Raw genomic sequence first — 23,916 nt, 5'->3', positions numbered from 1 at the left:
AAGGTGAAGAAAAACTTTGTGAAATAGAGAATGAAACTCCTATGTATGTGTTGGGGGGAAATATTGAGAATAAAGGATAAAGGAATGGATAATAGTGGTAATGGGATAGAAAAGTTTAGAGGAAATCTTAAAAAGAAAAAAAGAGCTGGTAACTTAAGAGGATAAAAATAAGGAATGTTATAAACAACCAAGGAAAAGAATTGTAAATTTATAAATTAGGAATATAGATATTTAAGATATTTTTATGCTATGTTAATCAATAATTTATTTTATAAAAGTACTGCCCAGTTTCCTTACTTGTAGTTAACACTGGTATTTAATAATAAGCATGTAATAGTATGTAAAATTCAAGGCTTATATCTACTGAAGACATTTTCTAGAATATCAATTTTATTATTAACAATTATTTCGTTAAAGCATGATCAAGTAAAAATTATTTTTATTATTTTTTTTATTTTTACAACGATATAGTCGTACACGCGAGTGCATTGCGTACAACATTGTAAATATTTCAACGTTGCATACAGGAAGAGGTGAAATGGGCAAGTCCGTCCACTTATTTTAACTCTAACCCGAGTTCAACGGCCTTTGGTGGTGCTACGCCTTTGGTCGACCCCTTTATGGGTTTCCACTGTCGGAATTTAAAATGTTACGTAACCATAAAAAACTCAGTTTATTCTCAGGATCAACAGAATTTCGTCAAGAACACAACTTTTCATACTTCTATATTACCTACCTCGTACACAAACTTGAATGAAATTCACACTTAAGAAATCATGGAAAAATAATTTTCTTTTAAGAGGCAACATGCATTTTCTTAGTTCGTTTTCAATTACAATAATTTAAAACATGCACTTTAAAGAGTAATAAATTGAAATTGTACGGAAATTATTAAACAATAGCACAATACATTACAGTCGATGTTGAATTTTCCATTGGATGTAGGTATCCACAATAAGTAGCACGACCAATTGTACATGAAAGGTAAAGTTTAAAAACGGACTTTCATATCTGTGTGAAACGTATATCCATATTTAATATTCTACAGCATTAATTAATCCATTTTATAGAATTAACACTATCGAAAAATTGCTTTCTAAACAGCTAATTTTCTCAGATTTCCAAACATGTCAAACAAGAGTGCTGCTGATTTCATTGCCACTGTGAAGTAACAAATTAAGGATTTTTTTCTATAATTTTTTGGATTGTTCAAGTGCTACAGGACAATTTAAAATTTTTATTTTTATTGTTCATACTTTCTCCTGTTTTCTGTATTATTTTTTACTTGTTTATCAAACGAATTCAGTAGACGATTATCATTAACCATAACAATAAAATAAACACTGATAAAGACAAATATTTTTATTCAAAAACCAAATATGAAATAATAGGTCTGTACATCTTTTATATTATATCAAGAAATATCGGGATGTTATTATGGGATGACTTTATCTTATTAGCTACTGCTGAAGAAGTTACCTCCACCTCCACCCCAAGTTCAACGAACTTCAGTGGTGGACTCCTTTGGTCGACCCCTTCAGCCGCATTCCTACACTTGACTTCATCAACAGATAGGTTTACTGTTCGAGGACTGACAAAAAATACTGTTTTTTACACTTGCAGGATCAAACAACACGCTTTTTACTTTACTGACAGTTAGTCGTATGTATATTTATTTCATTCATATGTTCATTGTTTGGCTAAAAGCCAGAATTAAAAATGCACTATTTATACATTTCATATATCTTTTTATCTAATGCTTACTCTACGTACCAACTATCCCTTAATTGATAAATTGTTCAATGAATATGAATTTTGGGATTAATACGATTTCTAAATTTTTAGCTTTGCACTTAAACCTTTTTCAGTGAGAAAATTTGTATTAATAAAGAGAGATTGAAATTTATGATTGCTTCGTAAATTGTGTGTTTGGAATATCTGAACTTTAAATACAAGTGTTATTTCACGATAAGGCGACCGAAAGGAGTCTTCAAATTGGCTCCTGCCGCTAAACAGATAAGGTCGTCGTATAACTGATTCACTTCAAGGATCAAAGATCGATAAGTCAAAACTTTTGTGTGCTTGTCAAGTAATTTGTACTAACGATAAAATTAATCTACAAAAGCATTACATAGCTTAAAATTTGAGTCTGTAATAAAACGTTAGAATAATAGTATTTTTCGAATGGCAGAAGCTTCATATTTTACGTTCTGAATGAACCATTTTGAAACATACAATTTGAGAAAATTGTGGAAACCGGAAAGCTATTAAAGTATATATAGGTAAATACATTTCTCCATATCTACAAATTTTAAATATATATAGGTATCGGGCTGAACATATTTGATTGCATTTGTAGTTTTTGAACTGTGGTTGTAGCTGATGTTGGTCCAGCTTTAGTTAGTGCGTGATCGGTCCTTATTAAGGCCGCATGAAAAATCTGTGAACGCATTCTTTCAGCCGCAACGTAGAAGTGGAACAAACAGAAGGATGACGAGTATTATACGGGTGTGATGATTTGCGATCGGGAACGTTTTTGTGAACCGTATCGGCACAGATAATCAGAAATAATGCAATGATGAAAAAAAACTTAATAAAATAGACCGTCGCAGCGCTTCTTCTCATCAAACACCTTACTACCTGTTGTCATAGTTGGCTGCGTCAGTTGAACGTTGATATGGAAGAGACGCATCTCTTCCACGATATTCCGCTCTTTCTATCTAACGGTGACAGATACGGGGTGGGAAAAGGATCGGCATACCGCTGACGCTATTCAACTACAATATATAATAACCCTTTTCTAGCGGTCATCGGCCTAGACTGCTTTATGCATGGTGGGTCCGCTGTTAGCTGCGAAGAGATTTTTAGAAGTGTGTGTGTGTGTGCTATGTATAATATCACTACATAGTGACTTAAACACCAGCTTTCAGCTTTCACAGTCACACACGTGCTCGCAGCTCGGTTGCAGGAAGTTGAAATCTACAAGGACCCATCATTAACAGGTCAACCCTTTACGAGCAACAAGTGGCCTACATTAATTAGGGGGCCCCCGTCAAATTATTTATTTGACTTGTTAATCTTTATTATACCACCACTAATATAGGCACCTCGATTTCCCTGCTGATTTTAAAAAACACTTAAAATGCACACAACAGATAACATAAAAAACATCCAATTATGTACTTCCTTATGTAAGTAGTTTGTGCCACTGCAGCAGTTGTTAATAACATGTTACTACCTAGAGAGACTATTATATTTGTGCTACTTAAGTCTCTTTAGAATTGTATATAAGGACATGTGGGGTTTAAAAATGATTTACATTTCTTTTTGTTCTGGCAGTCACTCTGCTATTTATTAGAAATTGATTTAAAAATTATTCAAAAATATACCTAAATTAAAATATTGTGATTAGAAACTACACATGGTGTTTTAAAAAAGTTTCATATGAATAATATAGCAGTGGCTGATGCATACGATCAGAGGGTTACGCACCGGGCTCCACTCCTATCACAAAAGATAAAGTATAACTTAGTAAGAAGGGTGTAAATGGAAACATGAACTTTAAAAATCCATATACTTATACAGCTAGTCTGAAAGTAAAAGTAGAAGCCCTTAATGCATGCGCTCTTTAACTGCCTAATTATTATGATGAATACATTATGTCGTTGATTACTTGATAACAGATAATAGATCAAAAAATAATGAGATCATACAGCTCAGAAGTTATTTAGCTAACTGAAACGCTAGGGAGCGGTATCGAAATAACTAATGAATCTTCCCACTCTTATATTTTTTACATGATAGGTAATTAATTACTTCCATAAAGGATGGTTATGCAGAAGTATGACACGAGAAATAAATTGAAGGTTTTTTTAATGAGGATTTCTGTGTAGGAGACAAAGTTAGCTGTAGAAGTACCTGTACTTCTCATATTTATTCATTTCTGGTGTAAGCTATGGGTATTGGGTGTACATAGAAATAATTGTTCCATTTGTTTTACCATATGAAAAAAAACCTTGGACATTTTTATTTTATAAAATAGAATAATTTATATAAAGGTAGAAACTGTAAGATAATTGTCTTTTTTGTATTAATCCGTATTTACTCTGGTTTATCATAATTTATGTCCTTTCAAAATCTAATTTGCTTCTTGGAAATCCCTGGCGCAAAAAGTTGAACTGCATATTTCGAATACTAACAGTATGGACAAGTTCTACAGGCGAAATTCTGCACATTATTATTTTAAGGTTGTCCGGTCTAGCTTTAAATAGTAAAATCAACAACTAAATAAGAATTTATAAAACCAATTAATGAACCAATTTATTTCTTAAAATTCCTAAAAGCAATTTAATAAGATGTTTTTAAAAAAGCTTTATTGCATACTAAGTACTTTAATTTGAACAGTATAATTATTCACAATCTGTCGATGAGAAACGTAATTATTTCATATTTTTAACTTCCCATTAGGAAGTTATTGTAATTGGGTCGAAAAGTGAAATCGGAATTTTCATTATATTTCCACGTTTTAACATATTAGTAGCATGCTAGCCAATTTTTTTGATGATGTGTGTATGTACGTACGTACGTACGTACGTACGTACGTANGAACTGCATATTTCGAATACTAACAGTATGGACAAGTTCTACAGGCGAAATTCTGCACATTATTATTTTAAGGTTGTCCGGTCTAGCTTTAAATAGTAAAATCAACAACTAAATAAGAATTTATAAAACCAATTAATGAACCAATTTATTTCTTAAAATTCCTAAAAGCAATTTAATAAGATGTTTTTAAAAAAGCTTTATTGCATACTAAGTACTTTAATTTGAACAGTATAATTATTCACAATCTGTCGATTAGAAACGTAATTATTTCATATTTTTGTCTTTTTGAATTGATAAGTCAAACCTGGAGCGTTTTCCGATTATACTCAATCTGCTGAGCTATAGCCTTAAATGAAAGTGGATATGTAACGATATTAAAACTTTTTAAACTTATAATTTTTTTTTTATTTATAGAAGGTCTATATACCATAAAAATGTAAGCATGTAAGAAGAAATTAAATTTTTAAATTATCGGAAAATTTAGGCACCGTCAAAATTTGAAAATGGTGAAAGATAAGTTTCTATAAGCTTCAACTGCTCGGTTGGAAGCTTTTTTTACTGCTATCAATATGAAAAGACTTCAACATTCAAAATTTAATGTCATTTCATCATAAATGAAATTTCGGTCGTAGTGCCTTAAAAGCAATTTACTTTTTACAAAAAATCTATTTATTAAAGCGTCATTATTCTCTTTATAAACAAGATCAACACATATTTGTTTAAAATAGTTTTAAGTTGAAACCTTCATCAATGAAAGAATATTCTTTGATAGTAAAATTTTAACAAAAGAAAAGTGTTTAAATACATATAAAATAAAAAAAATAAAGGGCCATGAGATTTGAATATCATAACAATTTCATTATGACAACTTATTGTAGCCTTCACTCTTATGCACATTAATAAATTTTAAAACAGATGGTTTTTGTGAAAAAAAATTGCTTTCTATTACCGCAATGAGTGCACTGTTTTTTTGTACACGAAATGTAATAATAATCATGTAAGGAATTCTACACAAAAGCGTACGTATGACAGTTTATGGAAGTTGACGATACTGATACTTGTATACTAATTTATTTCACACATGTTTATCTAGTCTATGTTGTTGTTAAGATAACTCTGTTATGAATGCATCGAAAGTAATTTTTGCATAATGTACGGTTGAAAATTCCACATTACTCACGGTTAGCTCTGATTTTGCGAAAGAAAATGATTCAGTAGATAGAAAAATTCACAAAAGAGTATTTATCATCCAGAGGTTGGAAATCCGTTGTTGGAGTGACAAATGGTTTAGCATGGAATGAGATCCCATCAACAGCGGTAGTTTTCTTTTTGGAATAGACACATTTGTACTGATTTATTTAAATAATAGGTACTTGTTTTGTTTAAATAAACATTAAGAGCTGATAAACTAACGAAGTATTATCTTGAAAAAAGAATGCATGACAACTTTTCTGTAGAAAATTTTATAACCTTTCTAATGGACTTTATCCCGTTTTAGTGAATTCTTTTTTTGGTCTTGAGATCATGCCGAAAATGTCAAATTTTCCTCTAACTGATGCTATTATCTTAAGGTTAGCGGAATGCGAATTCTCACCTTTAAATTTCGATCTCCAATTTTTAATCAAGATTAGATGCCGACAAATACATTTGTACCAAATCTCAAATTTGTAAAATTTGAAACACCTACTTTTTGTCATGCGGTTTTGTATGCGGTTTAAGGAAATTCTTCATTTGTAAAAGTTTCACAATTAAATTATAAAAGTCAGATATTTCAATACAAATAACGAGATGCCGACTCGAAACTCTAATAAATTGTATACAATTTTGGTAAATAACACAAGCCAATCAGTAGGTATATCTACGAGTGTATCGAAATTAAAAAGCTTTTTGTCCTCTCACTTTGCAGTACGAGTAGGACAAGGTTTCTCTGCGGAAAAATGAATCAAGAATTTTAACAACAATAATAAGAAATAAATAGTGCGTTTGAACCTGACCTCACAACCCACATTAATTTAATTTGAAACTCCAAAAAGTTAACAACGTATCTACTAGCGCAGATAAGACATGCCTCCCGTTGTAGTTTCAAGACAAACCACTTTGTAATATTCAATTAGAAATCGATTTATTCAAAATAGATATTAGAAATTCTAATATTTTAACTATTCTGAACGCACTGACATCAAAAATTCATTAGGGAAGAGAATTACAATCAAAACACGAACGAAATGCACATACTTTCATTTATTGTGATTTCTACAATGTCTGACGCTAATACAGAGCAATTATGAGAATATAATAACACGTATATAAAATTAAAGATCAAGAGAATACAGAAGAAAAAGAAGAATGATAAAAATTCCTTTTCTGTAATAACGCTGAACTTCGGCCATTTTCTATAATATTCAATTCTCGCTGGTAAGCTATAAAAACTATTAATAATGTACTGAATTAATTGGTAGGTGATACATGAGGTTTAGAAAGTTTATTAATAGTTATAATAAAGTCATAGCACAATTACGCTGAGCAATTTCTAACTTTTTTGATTACTTTACTCTGACTTCATACTGTTTTGTATGTTTTTTATAGAAGCTACTGTATAAAACGATAATCTTATCTGTAAATAGTATCTAAAGAAAGCCCGTAAACGACCTAATTCTCCGTAGAGCGACAAACAGAAAACAGAAAACAAATACAAACTCATAACTCTCTGATATTAGATGATACGTATAAGTATGACTTTTGACAAAAATTATAAAATTAACTATTATCATCATACGTGGTGGAGGCACATAATTTATTAGGGTTTCACGAAATCACATTTATTCTGTATTAGGAAAGGACTTTACTATCATCCACGTGGTTTCTACTAGAGAATAAAATTTATCCGAAACCGTAAACGAATCTGAAATAAAAGATTCGAATAATTTCAAATAGTTGCGCAGTTTTAAGTTAATTGTTCTTATGTAATTGTAGAACCAAATGATAATCTAGAAATAAAGTCAAATCACTATTCTTTTACAGTTCATTAAAAATTGAACATCTTTCATTGAAACTACTCGAATCCATCGAATGTACACCCGTGTCCACATCCTCATCCGAAATTTCATAATCATAACATCCCTGGTTTCCACCCGAGCCGAAGGTGAGGGTGGCAATTTCCATGCGGACGATGTTTTGTTAATAAACAATAAATGTGATTTCTAACCTGAGAGATTAAGAATAATTAAACTACTTTTGATAACGGGCCTCGAGAAGAAAGTGAAGCGTCCCTTTACTTTGAAGTTTACACCTAGAGGAATGCCGTACTTTCTTCCCTTGGTACGTAATACATATACTATTATTTACTATTTGAGTTACAATGAGCAAATGATTGCATAACTATGCTTAGATTGTCGCATAATATCAAGGGTACTTCTCGAGCGAGGAGTAGAATTCATTAAAATAAGGAATATAAATTAGAATTGAGTATAATTCTTATTTAAAAGAGAGAAATCGATTGAAAACCACCAGCAGCAACCGTCTGTTCAATGGGTTCGTTATCTGACGCTCTGACATCAGCATAGGGGTTGTTAGATACGCATTCATTAGATTAACCGTATTGATCCACTTTCTATTTGAATATTTCTTAATAAATACAAACAAAAACCACCTTACGTCTAACCGCTGTGCTGGTGTAGTTTCGAAATGGTGGCTCTAACTCAATTCGTAACTCAACGCTAAATGTAAATTTTGCGGCTTACAAGAAAGTGAAAATTTTCTTTGGCAATGTTACTTTTAATGTGTTTGAGAGTCTTTGCCAGCGTCTTTAGGTATTAAGAAGAAGCAAAAGTAACAAAATGCGAATAACCTTTTAGCGCTTTTAATTTGGAGAAGAAGTGTACGTACTGGGTATGCACTTCTTTTTATTTTATGACAGATGTGCTACACCTGAAGTTACTCGCGATGACACAATAAATATTTCTTCAAACTTAAATATTATTTGTCCATGACAAGATAACGCAATAGGTGGCTTTTTATTTACGAAAGTAGTATAAAAAATTGTATAATGAGTACACTTTACTGTTGTAACCATTTTCTACCTACTTAAGGATGAAAAAGGATAATGGGGTGCCTATTACGAAATAGATTTTTCGTTTAAAATATAATAACTATAATTGTGACAGACATTTATTTTTTTATTTGATTTAATTTTTTGTATTTAAGTAAGAATTATAACAGGAAATCGAAATTAGAGCAGTTTTTCTTCTGTAATTGTCTGTTGCAGTCGAAACTACGTCTTATACATGTGTGAAAAAGTTGGAGTTCAGTCACCAGAAGTTAAAAAGTAGATGAGAATTCGATCATAAGATTGACAGACAGGGATGAACTTAAATAAAATCGTTAATTAAGAGAATAGCCACGTAAGGGATTTTAGAGATGATAATGCGTTGAAATTTAGACATACAGTGTAAACACTTAAGGGACTGAACATTTTTCGGCGTTATAAAGAGTGGTCGTTAAATGGAGAGAAATAAAAGATATTATTTTACTATTCTGTAATAATATGCATTTACCAATATAGTACACATTTTGCACACGAACATTATTATTCATACATTGCGTATAGCCTGTTATCTTCGTCTGATGTTTTTTGCTGCTCCAATATTTTAATTGTATTTTGTTACGTATCTTACTCATATCTTGAGATACTGCTGGATCAATTTGATTATATAAAAAGTATTTTTTTAATAGTTTCGCTGCATCAAGTGCTTGTTTGATGCTTGGTGGAGGGACAGGATCGTCTTCTTCAACAACGTACACAGCTGCAGTTCTTATCTATTTCGGCAACTTAGAAAGTACTGCTTAATGATTTATAATGCGGCATTGTTGTCGTTAAATAGAGTGAGCGTGACGCTATATAGAGTGTAATATTGTACAGAAAACAATGTAAACCAACCAGTCAGGCAATTTCGACGTTTTAAGGAGTTTGTCGTTAAATCGAGTGACGTTATAAAGAGTTTACACTGTATTTGATTGTGCATGTGGAAACTATAAGAAAGCACTAAATAGTCACTCATTTGCGTCCAAAATTTACAAACACCCACTAGTATGTGTATTATACATATGTATATAAAAATAGCTGATGACCTTCAAATTATCTACCCGCTCTTTCTAAAATTCAAATGTCTATTGGCACTGTACAATATTAAAATGTCAGTTATTGGCCTTTGTACAACTTCCAGTGAAATTTTCATAAAAAGTACCATTTTCATATGCATATACAGCCAGAAAATTAAAAATTTATTCACAAGAAGACGGTTTAACAATTTTAATGAAATTATGCAACAACTCTCGAATTTCGCGAGTTATACTCATATATTGTAGTATTTTGTTTAGAAAGTTAGTACTTAACAGATAATTTATGACCATGGCCATGGGTCACGTCAATAATTTATTTGATAGTTTATGAACGATTTTACTTTAATGGACATATACCGTAATAAACGTGTCGAAACTATTTAATTGCATACGCAAATTCGGAAATCTGACAAAGATGGTAGCATCTGCGATATAAAATGTGAAAAATAATCTAACAACTATCTGTCGAAACATTCAATTTATTTATTAATTAAATGGATAGTAGTTGAACTCAAGTGTGAACAGCAATTGTTTCCTACCCCTTGACTAAATTCTATAAACAGAATAAAATTATTTCTCCGACATTACTTCACACAATTTTTTGATTTATGTATTATGTGTTAGGATTAGTCAAGAAGTCAAGCAAAAATAAAATACAGACACAGTACCTATGCATATGCAGTTAATTACATGATAACCGTTACTTTAATATGAAAACAAAAACGTGTAATCAAAATAAAAATCCAAAATCATAGGAACATAAATTGCAATAAAAAATTTGTTGAAGTTGAAGAGACAATAAACTGGCAACAGATTTAGGTTATTGAACTATCTTATGTAGTTTTTTCCTGGGTGGCGGTCAAACAATTACATAACTATATGTTTTTTGTAACGTTTCGGTTCATTTAACCAAATTCAGACTGAAAAAAATTGTTTTTTACTTATGGTTGTACTAGTTAGGTGTTATACATTTGTTTGTAAAATATAAATATAATTAATAGACAAAGAACATACTTTTGGGAGTGTTACTGCTTGTACACAGATATCAACATATTTGTAAACTTTCTATCATGTTGAACAACTGGATACTAGTTCTGAATGTTTAGGCAAAGCAGTAACCCATCATCTGGTTTATGGTCTTTGACCATTTATTTACATTTTTTGGTTTTTCTATATATATAATTGAAGTCTTATAATATATTTTGTTAATGTTGTATCCGTTCTATTACACTGGTCAACACCATTTTGTTTCCTTAATTTTTTGACTGTTATTGGGTATTTCTATACCTCTGATTATGAAAAAAATATTGGATGATTACTAACAGCTTTACTTTTTGAAATATAAAATTTTACTGTTTCGACTAAGTAATACAAAAAAATTACTGTACATGTAAGCTAAATTTCTATTCTACACTATCAAATGATCTTTTAGACAATTTCCTTAAATAATCGACATCAGGTTGATCTTGTTGCATACTCCAACAGCAGTCGGCTATCATATGAGAGTCCTACTTTCCTTGATAACGCTCTTCCATTGTCCGTATATCCTGATGAAATCTTTCACCCTGCTCCTCACTAAAATCAGTCAGATTTTGTGGGAATCGGTNGTGTATTTAAAAGCATATTATTACTCAATTTAATAGTAATAAACATTGCCATTAAAACAGAATTTTCTGAAAGTTAATTGTAATTATATGTACGTCTCAGTGTACCTAATTGTTTTCGCATATTTATCAGTAAATTCAGCAATTACTTATAGGGGTGAGACATTAATTGTCACCATAAGCACATTAATAACAAATATTTATAATACGACAATGTGATTTAAAGAAAGTATGATGTCTTTAACAATTTAAATGTTTTACCTATGAATGTACGCTGGAGTAAAAACCCACAAAAATTGAATTATTTAATTTTACATTTTAAATACTTTATGTACGATTCGATGTATACAGCGCAACATTGTATACCTGCAATGAGTTGAGTATTGTTTATTAATTATCTAATTAATTGTTAACGATAAAATTCACTGTCAATTATCTGAGTCAGTGCTAATTGTTTTCAAGTATCTACTATTATATTTATTTATGCAGTGCGTTGAGGTCCTACAATACATACATACCGTAATTATTACAAATGTGTGTAACACACGTACCTAAGCCTGTAATAAGAATGTAGTGTTTTACCTGTGGGTACATACATATGTGTGTGTATAAGGTACAACCATATAAACATACCATTGCGTAATCAAATACATATATCCACTTTTACATGAATAAATAAGTATCCGACATCGTTAAAAAAAACTGATTTCCAGGTTCAAGGTATCATATTTATATTTAATTTCGAGTTCAACTACTAGAGTTGGGAAATTCGCTTTGGCTTCTTAATCTAATCTTAAAGTAATAAATAAAATCGACCCAAAAATACACATTTAATCTCGTACTTTATAACGGAGCTTAAAAAGGAATCCTATTGTGTTGAAAAATAATTTTAAAATTTTTAGAAATTGTGTTTCCTGTTTTTCAGTGAAAGTAGCGGCTTGATTACATTTAACACGTCAGCTAAAAATACAATATTGAGTTGTTTTCTTGGAAACGGTTAATTGCTCCGAAATACAAAAACCTTTATATGCAATCAACCAGTTAGCTCCTATTGTGCTTTTTAGCGTCTTTCTTTTATAGAAATGTTGTATCGCTTTTAAATTGGTTAAAATACATTGTGTGAATGGTATTAATTTGCCGAATACATAAATTGTAATTCTAACTTACATTGTAAGTCCTTACATGCGTATGTGGGTGCCACAAAGCAAATAAATTTTATATTTTACACAAAACGAATGCTTATACATAAATATGCAAATATGGAGGTATGTGTGATCGTTAAACATTCATTGGTATTACACATAACCACGCAAAACTGATAAGCAAAATGGGAAAATAAGGAATTTTATGTACTTAATATTGATGAAAAGCATGTCGGTACTTTTATAATTTTTAGAAGAATGTTGTTCTTTTTCCTTTACCAAAAGAAACAAAGAAATTTGAATCACTAGCTACACAGGGTACCAAGGTACCTAAATATAGGAAGTATGAAACATAAAAGATATCCGGTATCACAGCGATAATAGAATATGATAACGGATATTAGGGACAAGAAGGGGCGCAATAATAACTTAATTAGAAACGAGTATTGGCCTAAGCAGTGGTTAATATCGGAACTATGTCAAATAAACCCTTGACCGAATCAGATTTTTCCCAACAATTTAATAATTCGGCCATTCGTTTTCACACCTGTTGAGTACGCTTTCTAAATATAAATGTTTTGTATTTGCCTTGACGACCTGAAAATGTCCTCGATCCCAATTAGATAAACAATAAAAAACCTGCTTGACCAATCCACCCCTATCTTTTTCATTCCGTATCATACGGGTCACATTCCCGGAAAGTGTTACAAGAAGTCAAAAAGTTGTTCTCTTTTTTGAGGGGGGTCAACCACCCCACGTTAACTTACACGTGTCGACTCCCCGTGCTGGGCAGCGATCCTGCTGTGAAGTAGACTCCTCCAACAGAAACACACCCAGTTTTACTCCACTGGGCTGCTGTTCAAGCCCTCTACGTAAGCGTACAAGTGCAGCGGCCCAAGTAAGTCGTGAAAGCGGCTCTTACATAGGGTTGCGCGAGTGTTGAACGCTCAGCGCCTAGACCACTAGACATCCACAACACTCAAGGTCATCATTGCCGTGGTGGTGGTGGTATTCTCAGCCCGACCTGCGCGGGGATCGAGTTGGATTTAGTTGGTCGAAGGGTGCGCACCACTGACTTTTCTCCCTGCTCAGCTAATTCGCCACGAAATGTCGGGTGTTTAAGTTTGAAAACACTGTCAGTTTGTTACTTGTGGTGGTGTTTTAGTGTATGTATGTATATTGTTAGTGAACAAATGTGATATAACACGCCACGGTTAGGTGTTTTTGCTACAAGGACAAGCTATTGCGTAAGTATCTTGCTTTATTGGTGAATTGCTCACACCCTCTGCCCGCGCGTGACATAAGTTCTATGTTTGGACTTTAAACAATATTACGGACGTATCATAGTTGCGCAATAGAACGCAAAATTTGTTGAATTCATAATTTTTTGCTGTACTTTTTGAAAGACACCCTTATTATTTACAAGAAACTGTGCCCTCGAAACAGCGGTTCACAGAAAAAAATCTGGTTAAAAATAAACCGCGGAGAATCGCGATAGCTGTACTAAATATCCGCTTAACGGTTGTTTGTATTACAATCGCCTGCAGTCAAATTAGAATCGAGGGGAAAAACGCGAGTTGGATTTAAAACTTTCGAAGACTTGGCGGTTCGAATTCGGCTCACCCCGAGCTACCCCGATTTTGTCCGAGTTGCGAGAGAGACAGCGTAATTCTAACATGGCGGCTTAAGAGTTCTGTGGTGATTTTCATCCTAGTAGGGATTCAACCCTTTTGTTTTAGTGGCCCCGTGTTTACAAGGTAATTTAAAATTTAAATTATATTCACGGCCGGCTCGCTTGCGACAAGTGACATAGCTTGAAAGTGCAGGTTTGTTGTGGGTTTCGTGATCTAAATGAATTAGGGTCGACGACTTCATTTACCCTGGCTTTAAAATCAATATTTTTCCGTAAATGGATACTATATCTATTTTATTTATTCAAGGTGTATTTTGTTTTTGATTAGTAGCATGTTTTAAACATTTTTCATGAAGGTCTTGCGTAGCTGTTAAATTTATTAATGAAAAAAGGGTTGCACAAATTAATGTTGACTGCGTAGCAAATTATTGAAGTAGGCGGGGTGTTGTGATAATGTTTTAAAAATGGCGGAGGGCAACACTCGTTTTCAAATAAAAAGGCGAATAATTTGGGTTAGCAATAATTAAAATATACTCACGATTTGTAAAGATCTTGCCGTCGACGTTCTGTTATGCAGCAGTTTTCTGGTTTTCCGCATCGTTTAAACGCCGGTGATGTAATATTGAGTTCATTAACGGATGCTCGGAGACACCTGTGGAATTCATATCCTATCAACTCTTGTTCCCGCTCATATTTAAACTCATTAAATAATTCATTCACCGTTTTGGACGTGCATGTTTGTTTCGGAAACACTATTATGATATATTTACTTTAATCTGATGTGTTTGTAGTCATTATATCTTTACAGTAGTTTTGAGGTTATGTACGTGATATTTCAAGATTACATACATCAAGTTTTTGAAAACAAACAAAATGAAGCGTTTAATTTATAGATTCTATCTTAATTTTCAGAAAAGGCCAAAACAATCTCTTCCAAGTGGTTGTGCAGCAAATGTCTAAAATTAATTATCGATATCTACAACCGTCATTGTTTCGTCCAGGAGTAGGCGCTTCAGCACTCTCTAATATGTCTTCCCAACGTTTCTGTTTGAGGTGGAACAACCACCAATCCAATTTATTGTCAGTTTTTGATCAGCTTCTGCACGATGAAAGCTTTGTTGATGTCACTCTTGCAGTAGAAGGACAACTTCTGAGGGCTCATAAGATGGTTTTATCTGCATGTAGCCCATATTTTCAAGCCCTGTTTGTTAATCACCCTGACAAACATCCCATTGTAATTCTCAAAGATGTCCCATATAATGATATGCGCAGTCTACTTGATTTTATGTATCGAGGTGAAGTTTCGGTTGACCAAGATAGACTTACAGCCTTTTTGAGGGTAGCAGAAAGTCTTAGAATAAAAGGTTTAACTGAAGTCAATGAGGAAAAATGTGACACAATTACATCTTCTTTGATGCAACAACAAGGAAACAATCTTCCACATTTACAAAGGCTACAGCCCCAGAAAAGATTTGGAAATACATTAAATATGTTAGGAAATGCTCTCATGCAGCCTAAAAGGAAACGAGGTAGGCCTAGGAAACTTTCTGGTAGTTCGAATGGTGTTGAAGATTATGATAGGAATGATTCATTAGTGACAGGAAGTCCAGAGATGTTAGAAGTTAAAATGAGTATGGATGGTTTTTCTGGTCATAATTCTGACTCAAGTAGTGGAAAGCCAGACAAGGAAGAGACAGATGAAGTTAAAGTTAAGAAAGAATCAGAGCCAGTTGCTGGAACTTCCAAAGAACAACAAGGATTGAACAATTCAGTGCCTAAGAACAATGATACAGAAGCACAAACTTCAGGTAAGTTTAAATTGATAAAAAAATAAGTTTTGTTCTGATTTAGGAAGTAATTTTTGAAGGCTCTTGGTGAAACAATTTAATTAAAGGAAGGTAAAAACATTTGGAATGGTTTCACTTATAGAAATATTTTTAACTTATTAGGGCATTAAGTACTGCAATTCCAATACAGTTATTTTCTTTGAATCCTACTCAACTTAAGTAGTATAAACTTATTAACCCAAGAGAGAGTTAATAATTTTCCCTATGGAAGGTGGTGTAACAGTTTAAAATTATTTTTATGGGTCTTTTTATATTCATTTAATGGTAACTATTATTGTAAGGAAATGCCATTCCAATAAAGTGTTTTTATACTCTTCTATTATTAGATAAAAAAGAAAAATTAAGAATTATTGATGAAGTACAGTTTTCCAGATCCAAATCACTATTCAACATAATTGTATGTTTTATGTTGGTCAAATCTTTAAAAAATATAAAGGCCAACTTTTGTGAATGGAGAATTGTCCTGTTAATTAATTTGCAATAAGTATTCTCAAATTGAATTACAAATTGACTTGATTAGTTGTTTTTTGTCTTTTAAAAAGTACTAAGAAAATATGTTTTAAGTTAAGTTTATATATTCAAGAGAAAAAGTTTGTCAATTTGTAAAATTTGGTTTTCCTAATTAGCATCACTGATGTATTGGTGACACATGTTGTTGACTTAAAAGAACAGTAGTAAAAAAATTCCCACCTGCATTTTTTTGCAAATGATGTGAATACATCAGCAGATGCTTTTTTGAAATATTTATGTATAATGTTTGTATCTAGGGGAAAGATAGTTTAATCGAATATAAGACATATTTTTTATGAGGGAGAAAAGCAAAATAAACTAATTGTATGTAAAGTATATTTATGGCCTTAAACAGAAAAGAATAACATGCATATTTTGTTTTCTGTATTTCTTCTTGAAAAATGCAGCCAAGGACACTTATTTCACAATTAAAGAGTTATTATCGAATAAATGACAACTTTAAAGCATGTATGGAAATCAGTAATTTTTTAGTGGCATATCAGGTTGCAACGTTGCATTACAAATTTTTGCAGGTTACTATTTTACATAAAATTAAATGCTGATGTTTGGTCTTATTTCTTATTGGTTTAATTATTTAATAATTTTTATTTTTTAAATACTTCCTGTAATTTACCATGACCGCTTTTTTCCCGTCACAGTATTTTGTCGTTTAAATACTTTCCGCCTTTGTATCGAGTAAGAACAGTCTGTTGTTATCCTTAAAAGAAAAGTTTTTCTTTGTTGACTTTAGTGTAGTGTGAAGGGAAAAGCTATAGTGGCGGTGACGTTTTTGTGTTTTTTTGGTGTTCGAAATATCCTTCCATTCTTTTAAAGGTGAGTTATAATTCAATAATAAACTATTTTCATAAGGGAAGAGTTGTGAGGAATGAGCCACTATATGGATTCAAGTGTTTTTAAATGTTTCTGTCGAAACAATAACTTGTGGAATTTTTATAACGCGGCTTATTCCCTATAGCTTTTCCCTGTAGTATTTTGATTTAGATATTTTTTATTCTCAAAACGTTTACGTATTAGCTTAATTTCGAGTAAGATATCAAACTACAGTCTCTTATGTTGCATGCACTTTGATTGTTTATTCTTTTTTTCATTTTACAGTGACCTTACTATTTTTCTTTCCAGATAACGACACTTGTGTTTCACCATCGGCAGTGAGATGTATAGACTTTAATTCCTCTTTACATAATGAGTACAACCTTCCATACCAAGAGTCTTTAGAATCTGACGACGAAGAAGAAGCCGAAGAAAACTATATTCAAGAGATTGATTCGTCGTACGAACCAATAGATATTAAGATCGACCCTAAAGCATTTTTTAGTTCTGTGATTGATAATAATAGTAACACAAAGAAAAGGCGGAGAATGAAACAAGATTCTTACGATGTTCTAGAGGATTCCTCCGCCGGTTACGAAATTATTCTTGACGGCCAATCTTGCGAATTCCGGCCGACGCGTTACGAAAATTATACGAAAAAAATTAGCGACCCTGATAAATCTGCTCGAGATTTTTGCGTACGGGAAAAAGATAATTTGTTCAGGTGCACCGTCTGTGATAGGGTTTATACGCACATTAGTAATTTTTGTCGACATTATATGACTTCACACCGGGTTGATGTTAAAATGTTCTCTTGTCCTGTTTGCGGAAAGGACTTTACGAGGAAGGACAATATGCTCGCGCATCTAAAAATTATACATAAACAGGCGCAAGGGACAAACGAGAGGGTGGGGCAAACCGATCTTGCCACTTGAAAACAAACGTGATATTTTCATAATTTTTATAATGGTTATCTAACGATGACCGTTGTTTCCTTTAAACAAACGTGACTAAACCTTTCTGTTGATTCTGTAAAATCTTTCGGGTGGGTTATTTAACGTTAATCTATTCAGGAATTCCTAAAGATAAAAATATTAGCTGTGTAATGTATTCTTTCTAAATGATAAAATGGTTTTATAAGTTTAACTTACTGTTTAAAATTTGTTGGTCGCGTTACATTTTGAATATTATACACGGACTGAAGAAATATCTATATTATTAAATACAAATAACGATATTGAAAATAGTTTCCCTTTCTTGAGAAATCGGGTCGTCTCTACTCCTATGCATTTTATCGGTTTAGGTGCAAAAGTAAGGTGTGATAGTTTTTTAATCGATCTTTCTACCTGCTCACATTCGATGAATACTTTACACCTCTTAAGGAGGTTCAAATGAAAGCTAGTGCCTTATCTTTGCCTTTTATAATAAATAAAATCAACGTAGCTTACATATATATTTTTGGAAAATTTATCGTCCTGTTATAAATTTTTATATACGACTTACATATATGCATGTGCGTTGTAATTTTTATCCCAATTTTCTCATTAACTGAATTCAAAATAGCTAATTGCTTTAATCTACAATGTATTTATAAAATAATGACGCAGATAGTTTGTTAAAATCCATAGATTAGGTGTCTGCTATAAATTATGAAAGCAACGGCCAAAGTGTATTCTACAGATCCCCTGTTTTTGAATACAGCGTTATTTGTTCTTTATATAAGGATTTTTTATATAACAATTCTTGCCAAAATTTGCAATATATTCGGGGTCGAGCTCTTATCAAAGACATAAACTATTGTTTAGTTATACATATAGTAGATTTTATAAAGATATACTTTTTCTTGCTTTATGTATATTGATAACAATTATTATAACGTTAATGTAATTATGGGTAGTTAAAAGTGAAGTCTATTTATTATTTAGTGAGTAATTGGTAATTACAATAAATGACGGGTTAGCTACATACATAGATATATATGTTAATCTTTTTTTTTTTTTTTGTTGCAAAAAGGTATATGAAGTAGTCATAGTTGTAGTTTCCTAATAAATAAAAATTAATTGAAATGTGATTGATGCTCTGCGAAGATGCAAATGCATTTTGTTAGTTGATATTCTAGAATTATAATAATTACTATTTTTACTTTTTCCTTGCTAGATCTGTGCAAAGAGGTGGATAGTGTTTTTCTTTTTTCATAGATTGAATTAAATTAAACAAGGGACAATAATTACTGTTACCTTTTTCTTTTAATGCCAGTTGATACAAATTCTCAGGTGTTAGTAGTTTAAGTAGAACTAATGGTTTTACTCCTAATTTCTTAGTTTAAATGCAAATTGTGGTTGAAAACAACAGTCATATATGTATGACGAAATAATGAGCGATTTTAAAGTTAAATAATTCGTTGGTTTTTAAACATATTTTACATTAATATAATACTAAATCGATCAAAAGACAATGTTCTCTTTGATGTTTATTTGACAAAATTAGTTCAATACAGACAATATTGAAAAGTTGGTATATTCGCTGTGATCTGACCTTACACTTACGGTTGTCAATTGGTGAACTTTTGACTTGACTCTTTTATTTTTGTCTTGTGCTTTGTTAATATGGTGGCTCATGTAAGTTGATCTTAGGATCATTTTTAGTGATTAATCTAATCACATACACACATTAAAGAGAACATTGTTTTGATTTTTTCATGTGGGAGATAATTAGAAACCAATAAATTATTTGTCTTTAAAATTGCACATTTATCATATCTGTCACCCTCTGTTTTATATTTCAGCGAATATTGCTAGTTGTTTTTAAAAACAGTTGGGGGATAAAGTTGCTGGCAAATCATTACTGAGTGAGACATCGAGTGGAAAATAAAAAATTTAACTGAGTTTTGAAAGGGCGCGGAGATTTGGGAAGTAAAATTTAATATCTACCTCTTTGATTATGAACCGTTTGTTGACTTGCAGAATTTTTTCGTTGTAATATCGGACATTTTGCAAATATTGATATTTTTGAAAAATATAATTACATGTTAATGTACGCAAATAGTTTATTATTTGTGAGAGAACGTTGTGGCAATAAATTGTTATTTTTTAAATGTGTAATTAATATTGTTCTCGTAAAAAAATGTCTTGCCTTTTTTTTAACATGCCTTCCCTCGGAGATATAAAAAGGTAATTTTTGCAATCGTTTCAATAGGTATGTGCTATAATTTTTAGCCTCTTTATTGTTGTATGTCGTATACACGTTTTTTTATCTTGCACTGTTATTTTTAGTTACCTACCTGTTGTTTTCATAAGTAGTACTTGTTTTAAAGTAGCATTTATGAAATAAATAGACTATAGCGAATGTTATTTTTTTAGTTTGTTTTTTCGTTTTCCTTTTACCTCTTGTTTATATAATGTATTGGTACAAATTTTGTTATCCTGTTGAGTAAGTTTTTATATGGGGTTGATCAATTTGTAATAAGTATTTGATTCCTTTAACAATTTTTTTTTATTTTCTCCCACTCTATATGAGGTCGATATGAAATTTTACAACAGTTTACGATAGACAACTGCAAGCTAGGAGGTTAAAAAGTATTTTATTTATACAAATGATTATTGAAAAAGTAAGCCAGAATTTTATTTTGCTTGTTTTCTTTTAAGAATACATTTTTTGTTGAATAGATTCTGTATTACGTATTATTAAGCATGCTCTTATATTTCGTTTTTGAGATATATTTTTTTTTATACTTTAAAATGCCAGTGTCGCTAGTTTATTTTGTTGATTAGTAAATTATTATTTAATATTTAATAAAACAGATTTTCTGCAAAAATAATTGTAATTTGGTTTACAGATGGACAATCGTTACTTCTACCGAAGCAAGAAATTTTGGAGCCTCATAATTCTTCTCAATCTGATTCCCAATTAAATGCGTCCGACAATATCAACAATAATAACAATAACAACTCAACATCGGCTTCGACGAGTGCATCAACTTTAAACACTCAACACCCCATGAATGCTCCGTCAGGTCGCCAGCCTGTTAAGAGGCGACCTAGACGAAGGGCGACATCTCAAAGCCAAGATCCTGCTGAACAGTTGACCGAAATGTCCGTTCGGGGTCTTAATCTCTTCAGGTATGCGTCGATAAACGAGGGCGTGTATCAATGTACCGAGTGTGCAAAAGTTGACGTGCAAAAAACATTTAAAAACAAGTACAGTTTTCAGAGGCATGCCTTCCTCTATCATGAGGGCCATCAGAGAAAGGTATTCCCTTGTCCGGTTTGTCAAAAGGAGTTTTCCAGACCGGATAAGATGAAAAATCACATGAAAACAGTGCACGATTGTTTTATGCCGAAAGATTGCGTTTTTCCAATGGGGTTTTTTCTCCCACCGCAACCACAGCTTTAAAATGAAAAAATAAGATATAAAATTTTAAAATAATTGCGCTGGTACGCAGTTACAGAAATTATCGGACCGATAGAAAGTACAGGCGAAGATTGGTTGAAAGGATTGATTTCGGAATGGTGCTAGTAGCTCTTCAAAATTTCGTTTGTTTTAAATTTAGGGCGGATGGTTGTTATTCAGAAACACAGTAGGAACGTTAGTCAGTCAGTCATAATTTATTTGTTTTTTCGATTAAAACGTATTTTACTGTTGACAGCACAGTAAATATTTATGTTCTTGCTAAATTGGTAAATTTACTCGTCTTAATAATATATTGTAATGGTTTTCGTTGCTGTTTTTAATTATTTTAATACCAAGCCGTAAATATTCTTTTAGGCATCAGTATGGAAGATCAAAATTTTTATGATTTTTATCTCTTAACGTGTGATGACTGGTTCATGTTCCGAAATGTGTTTGCTATAATAAAAATATATTTAAGTTGAAAATTGAACAGCTTTAATGTTTACGTTTTTGTTCATTAACTTACTAACTTTTAGTACAACTAGTTTTAAAAATGTGATTAACCAGAAATTCAGTAATGGCGCATCGAATGGAGTTATTTGGCGCAGTAGAATAACATCATTTAGTAAACGAAATTCAATGTGAAGCTAAATCGTACTAGTTTATATTCATTTAATATTTTAACATTTTTATTGTTTATTCTAAATATTCTTCCTTTTTGATAATGATTTAATTTGTTAATATTATTAGGATCGGTTTGGATAGTTGGTGGGTATTTCTTTAAAAGTAGTAGTATTTGGGGCGCGTGTACATTTGGCCGGGTAATTCCCCGATACACATATATACAAATACACAAACGTATAACGTTGGAACGGTTCGTGGCCGCATCTAATGAATTATACCACACACACAATTATAATTAATTACATATATATNAGAAAGCAGTAGTGAAGAAGAAGTGACTGGACTGCACAAAGTAGACATTAATAATATTGTAACTATAAATATATTAAATATTATTTTTCGGACGTGATGGCGACACACGTGTACAATTGATTTGATATGATCGCGCCGTTCAACACGCACAAATGTAACATAGTAGGCTAGGGGATATTAATTTTAGGTGTCGGGTGGTGTGAAAAAACGTTGAATGTAAAATGTATATTATTATTGTAGATTCGTTTGATTCGAACCCCTTCGTTAATGCAATAGTCGAGAAAATGGGGTGAAATTTCCACTTTGAAGCGCTTCACTTCACAACTATTGCACATTAAATTAGTCGGCACAAATACCTGTATACACCGCGTTTAATGAATTAGCAATTAACGTTAGCAATATGTCGGTATAAAAATTAACTATTCTAAATCGGGGTGGGCGATTATGAAATTGAACTACCGGTTATTGGTTTTTGTTTAATCGTTATTTAATTTAATAATTACTTAAAAGTATTCCATTGTCTGAGTTAGGTTGGTCGCCAACATTTTTTATTGCAAGCAGTGTTAGAATAGCTTGATTTTCAAGCTATTGTAGATTTTGGTACAGAAAGGTTTGTCTTATTATTCTTTATTTAGATTAACAAAACAAAAATAATCATTTTCCTAATATAACAACAACAATCATTGTTTCCGAAACGAAACACTCAACGAATAAATGTCTTTGCAATTCTGCAGTTGTAACTGTTGGTACCATAAATTAAATAGAAATTATATGTTGATTATTGTATATGTGCTGTAAGTTTAATGTGCAATTGCTATATTCAGTGCCTATTTTGCGTTCAAACTTAAATACATATCTAAAATATTTACAGTATCAAAATGCCAGTAATGTTACGGTTTTTAATTGATAAAGTACAAGGGTTCCCAAATGGGATGGCTGCGAAATTAAGTGTGATCACATGGATATGAGGAAGAATACGAAATCTTGTTTTTTTTTTTCTAAGATCTTTTTAATTTCAACAGAAATGCTTTAAGAACTGTGGTTAGAAAATTGATTTACATTTTTTTTTTTAGTTTTAAGTTGTTTGCTATGTATTTTGTTTTTTAAATTGCTTTATTTTTTGTTCGTTAAAAGTAGGTAAAAATTAGTTTTGAAAGGATGGTAGATAAGTAAGGGTTGTTTGTGATCACTTGAAATGCAATAATTCCAAAAAAAAAAAAATAAATATATGTATTTATAAATGTATATCGAGTTCAATAGGGAAACTGATTAATATTGGTGGTAATTGAAACAGTAGAGAC

The 23,916-nt window shown here is 31.7% G+C and overlaps 1 protein-coding gene across 4 annotated transcripts in view; it reads left to right on the top strand.

Annotated features, from left to right (window-relative positions):
• The first annotated feature begins 13,491 nt into the window (after positions 1 to 13,491).
• Positions 13,492 to 23,916, top strand: part of LOC112904816 (protein tramtrack, alpha isoform-like) — a 12,676-nt gene continuing 2,251 nt past the window's right edge. Inside the window, exons 1-3 of one of the 4 annotated variants that reach the window (XM_025975821.1) lie at positions 13,492 to 13,716; positions 15,015 to 15,910; positions 21,126 to 22,608. In XM_025975821.1, the coding sequence (XP_025831606.1) occupies positions 15,055 to 15,910; positions 21,126 to 21,682 (1,413 nt within the window). In that variant the 5' untranslated portion in view covers positions 13,492 to 13,716; positions 15,015 to 15,054 and the 3' untranslated portion in view covers positions 21,683 to 22,608. Of the gene's footprint in view, positions 13,717 to 13,754; positions 14,227 to 15,014; positions 15,911 to 17,599; positions 20,359 to 21,125; positions 22,609 to 23,916 lie in introns of those variants that run through there. The other 3 variants (XM_025975820.1, XM_025975818.1, XM_025975819.1) reach the window with 3 other exon arrangements.

Source organism: Agrilus planipennis, unplaced genomic scaffold, assembly GCF_000699045.2.
Source record: "Agrilus planipennis isolate EAB-ADULT unplaced genomic scaffold, Apla_2.0 scaffold54, whole genome shotgun sequence".
NCBI lineage: Eukaryota > Metazoa > Arthropoda > Insecta > Coleoptera > Buprestidae > Agrilus > Agrilus planipennis.
This window is presented reverse-complemented; position numbering and strand designations above follow the sequence as displayed.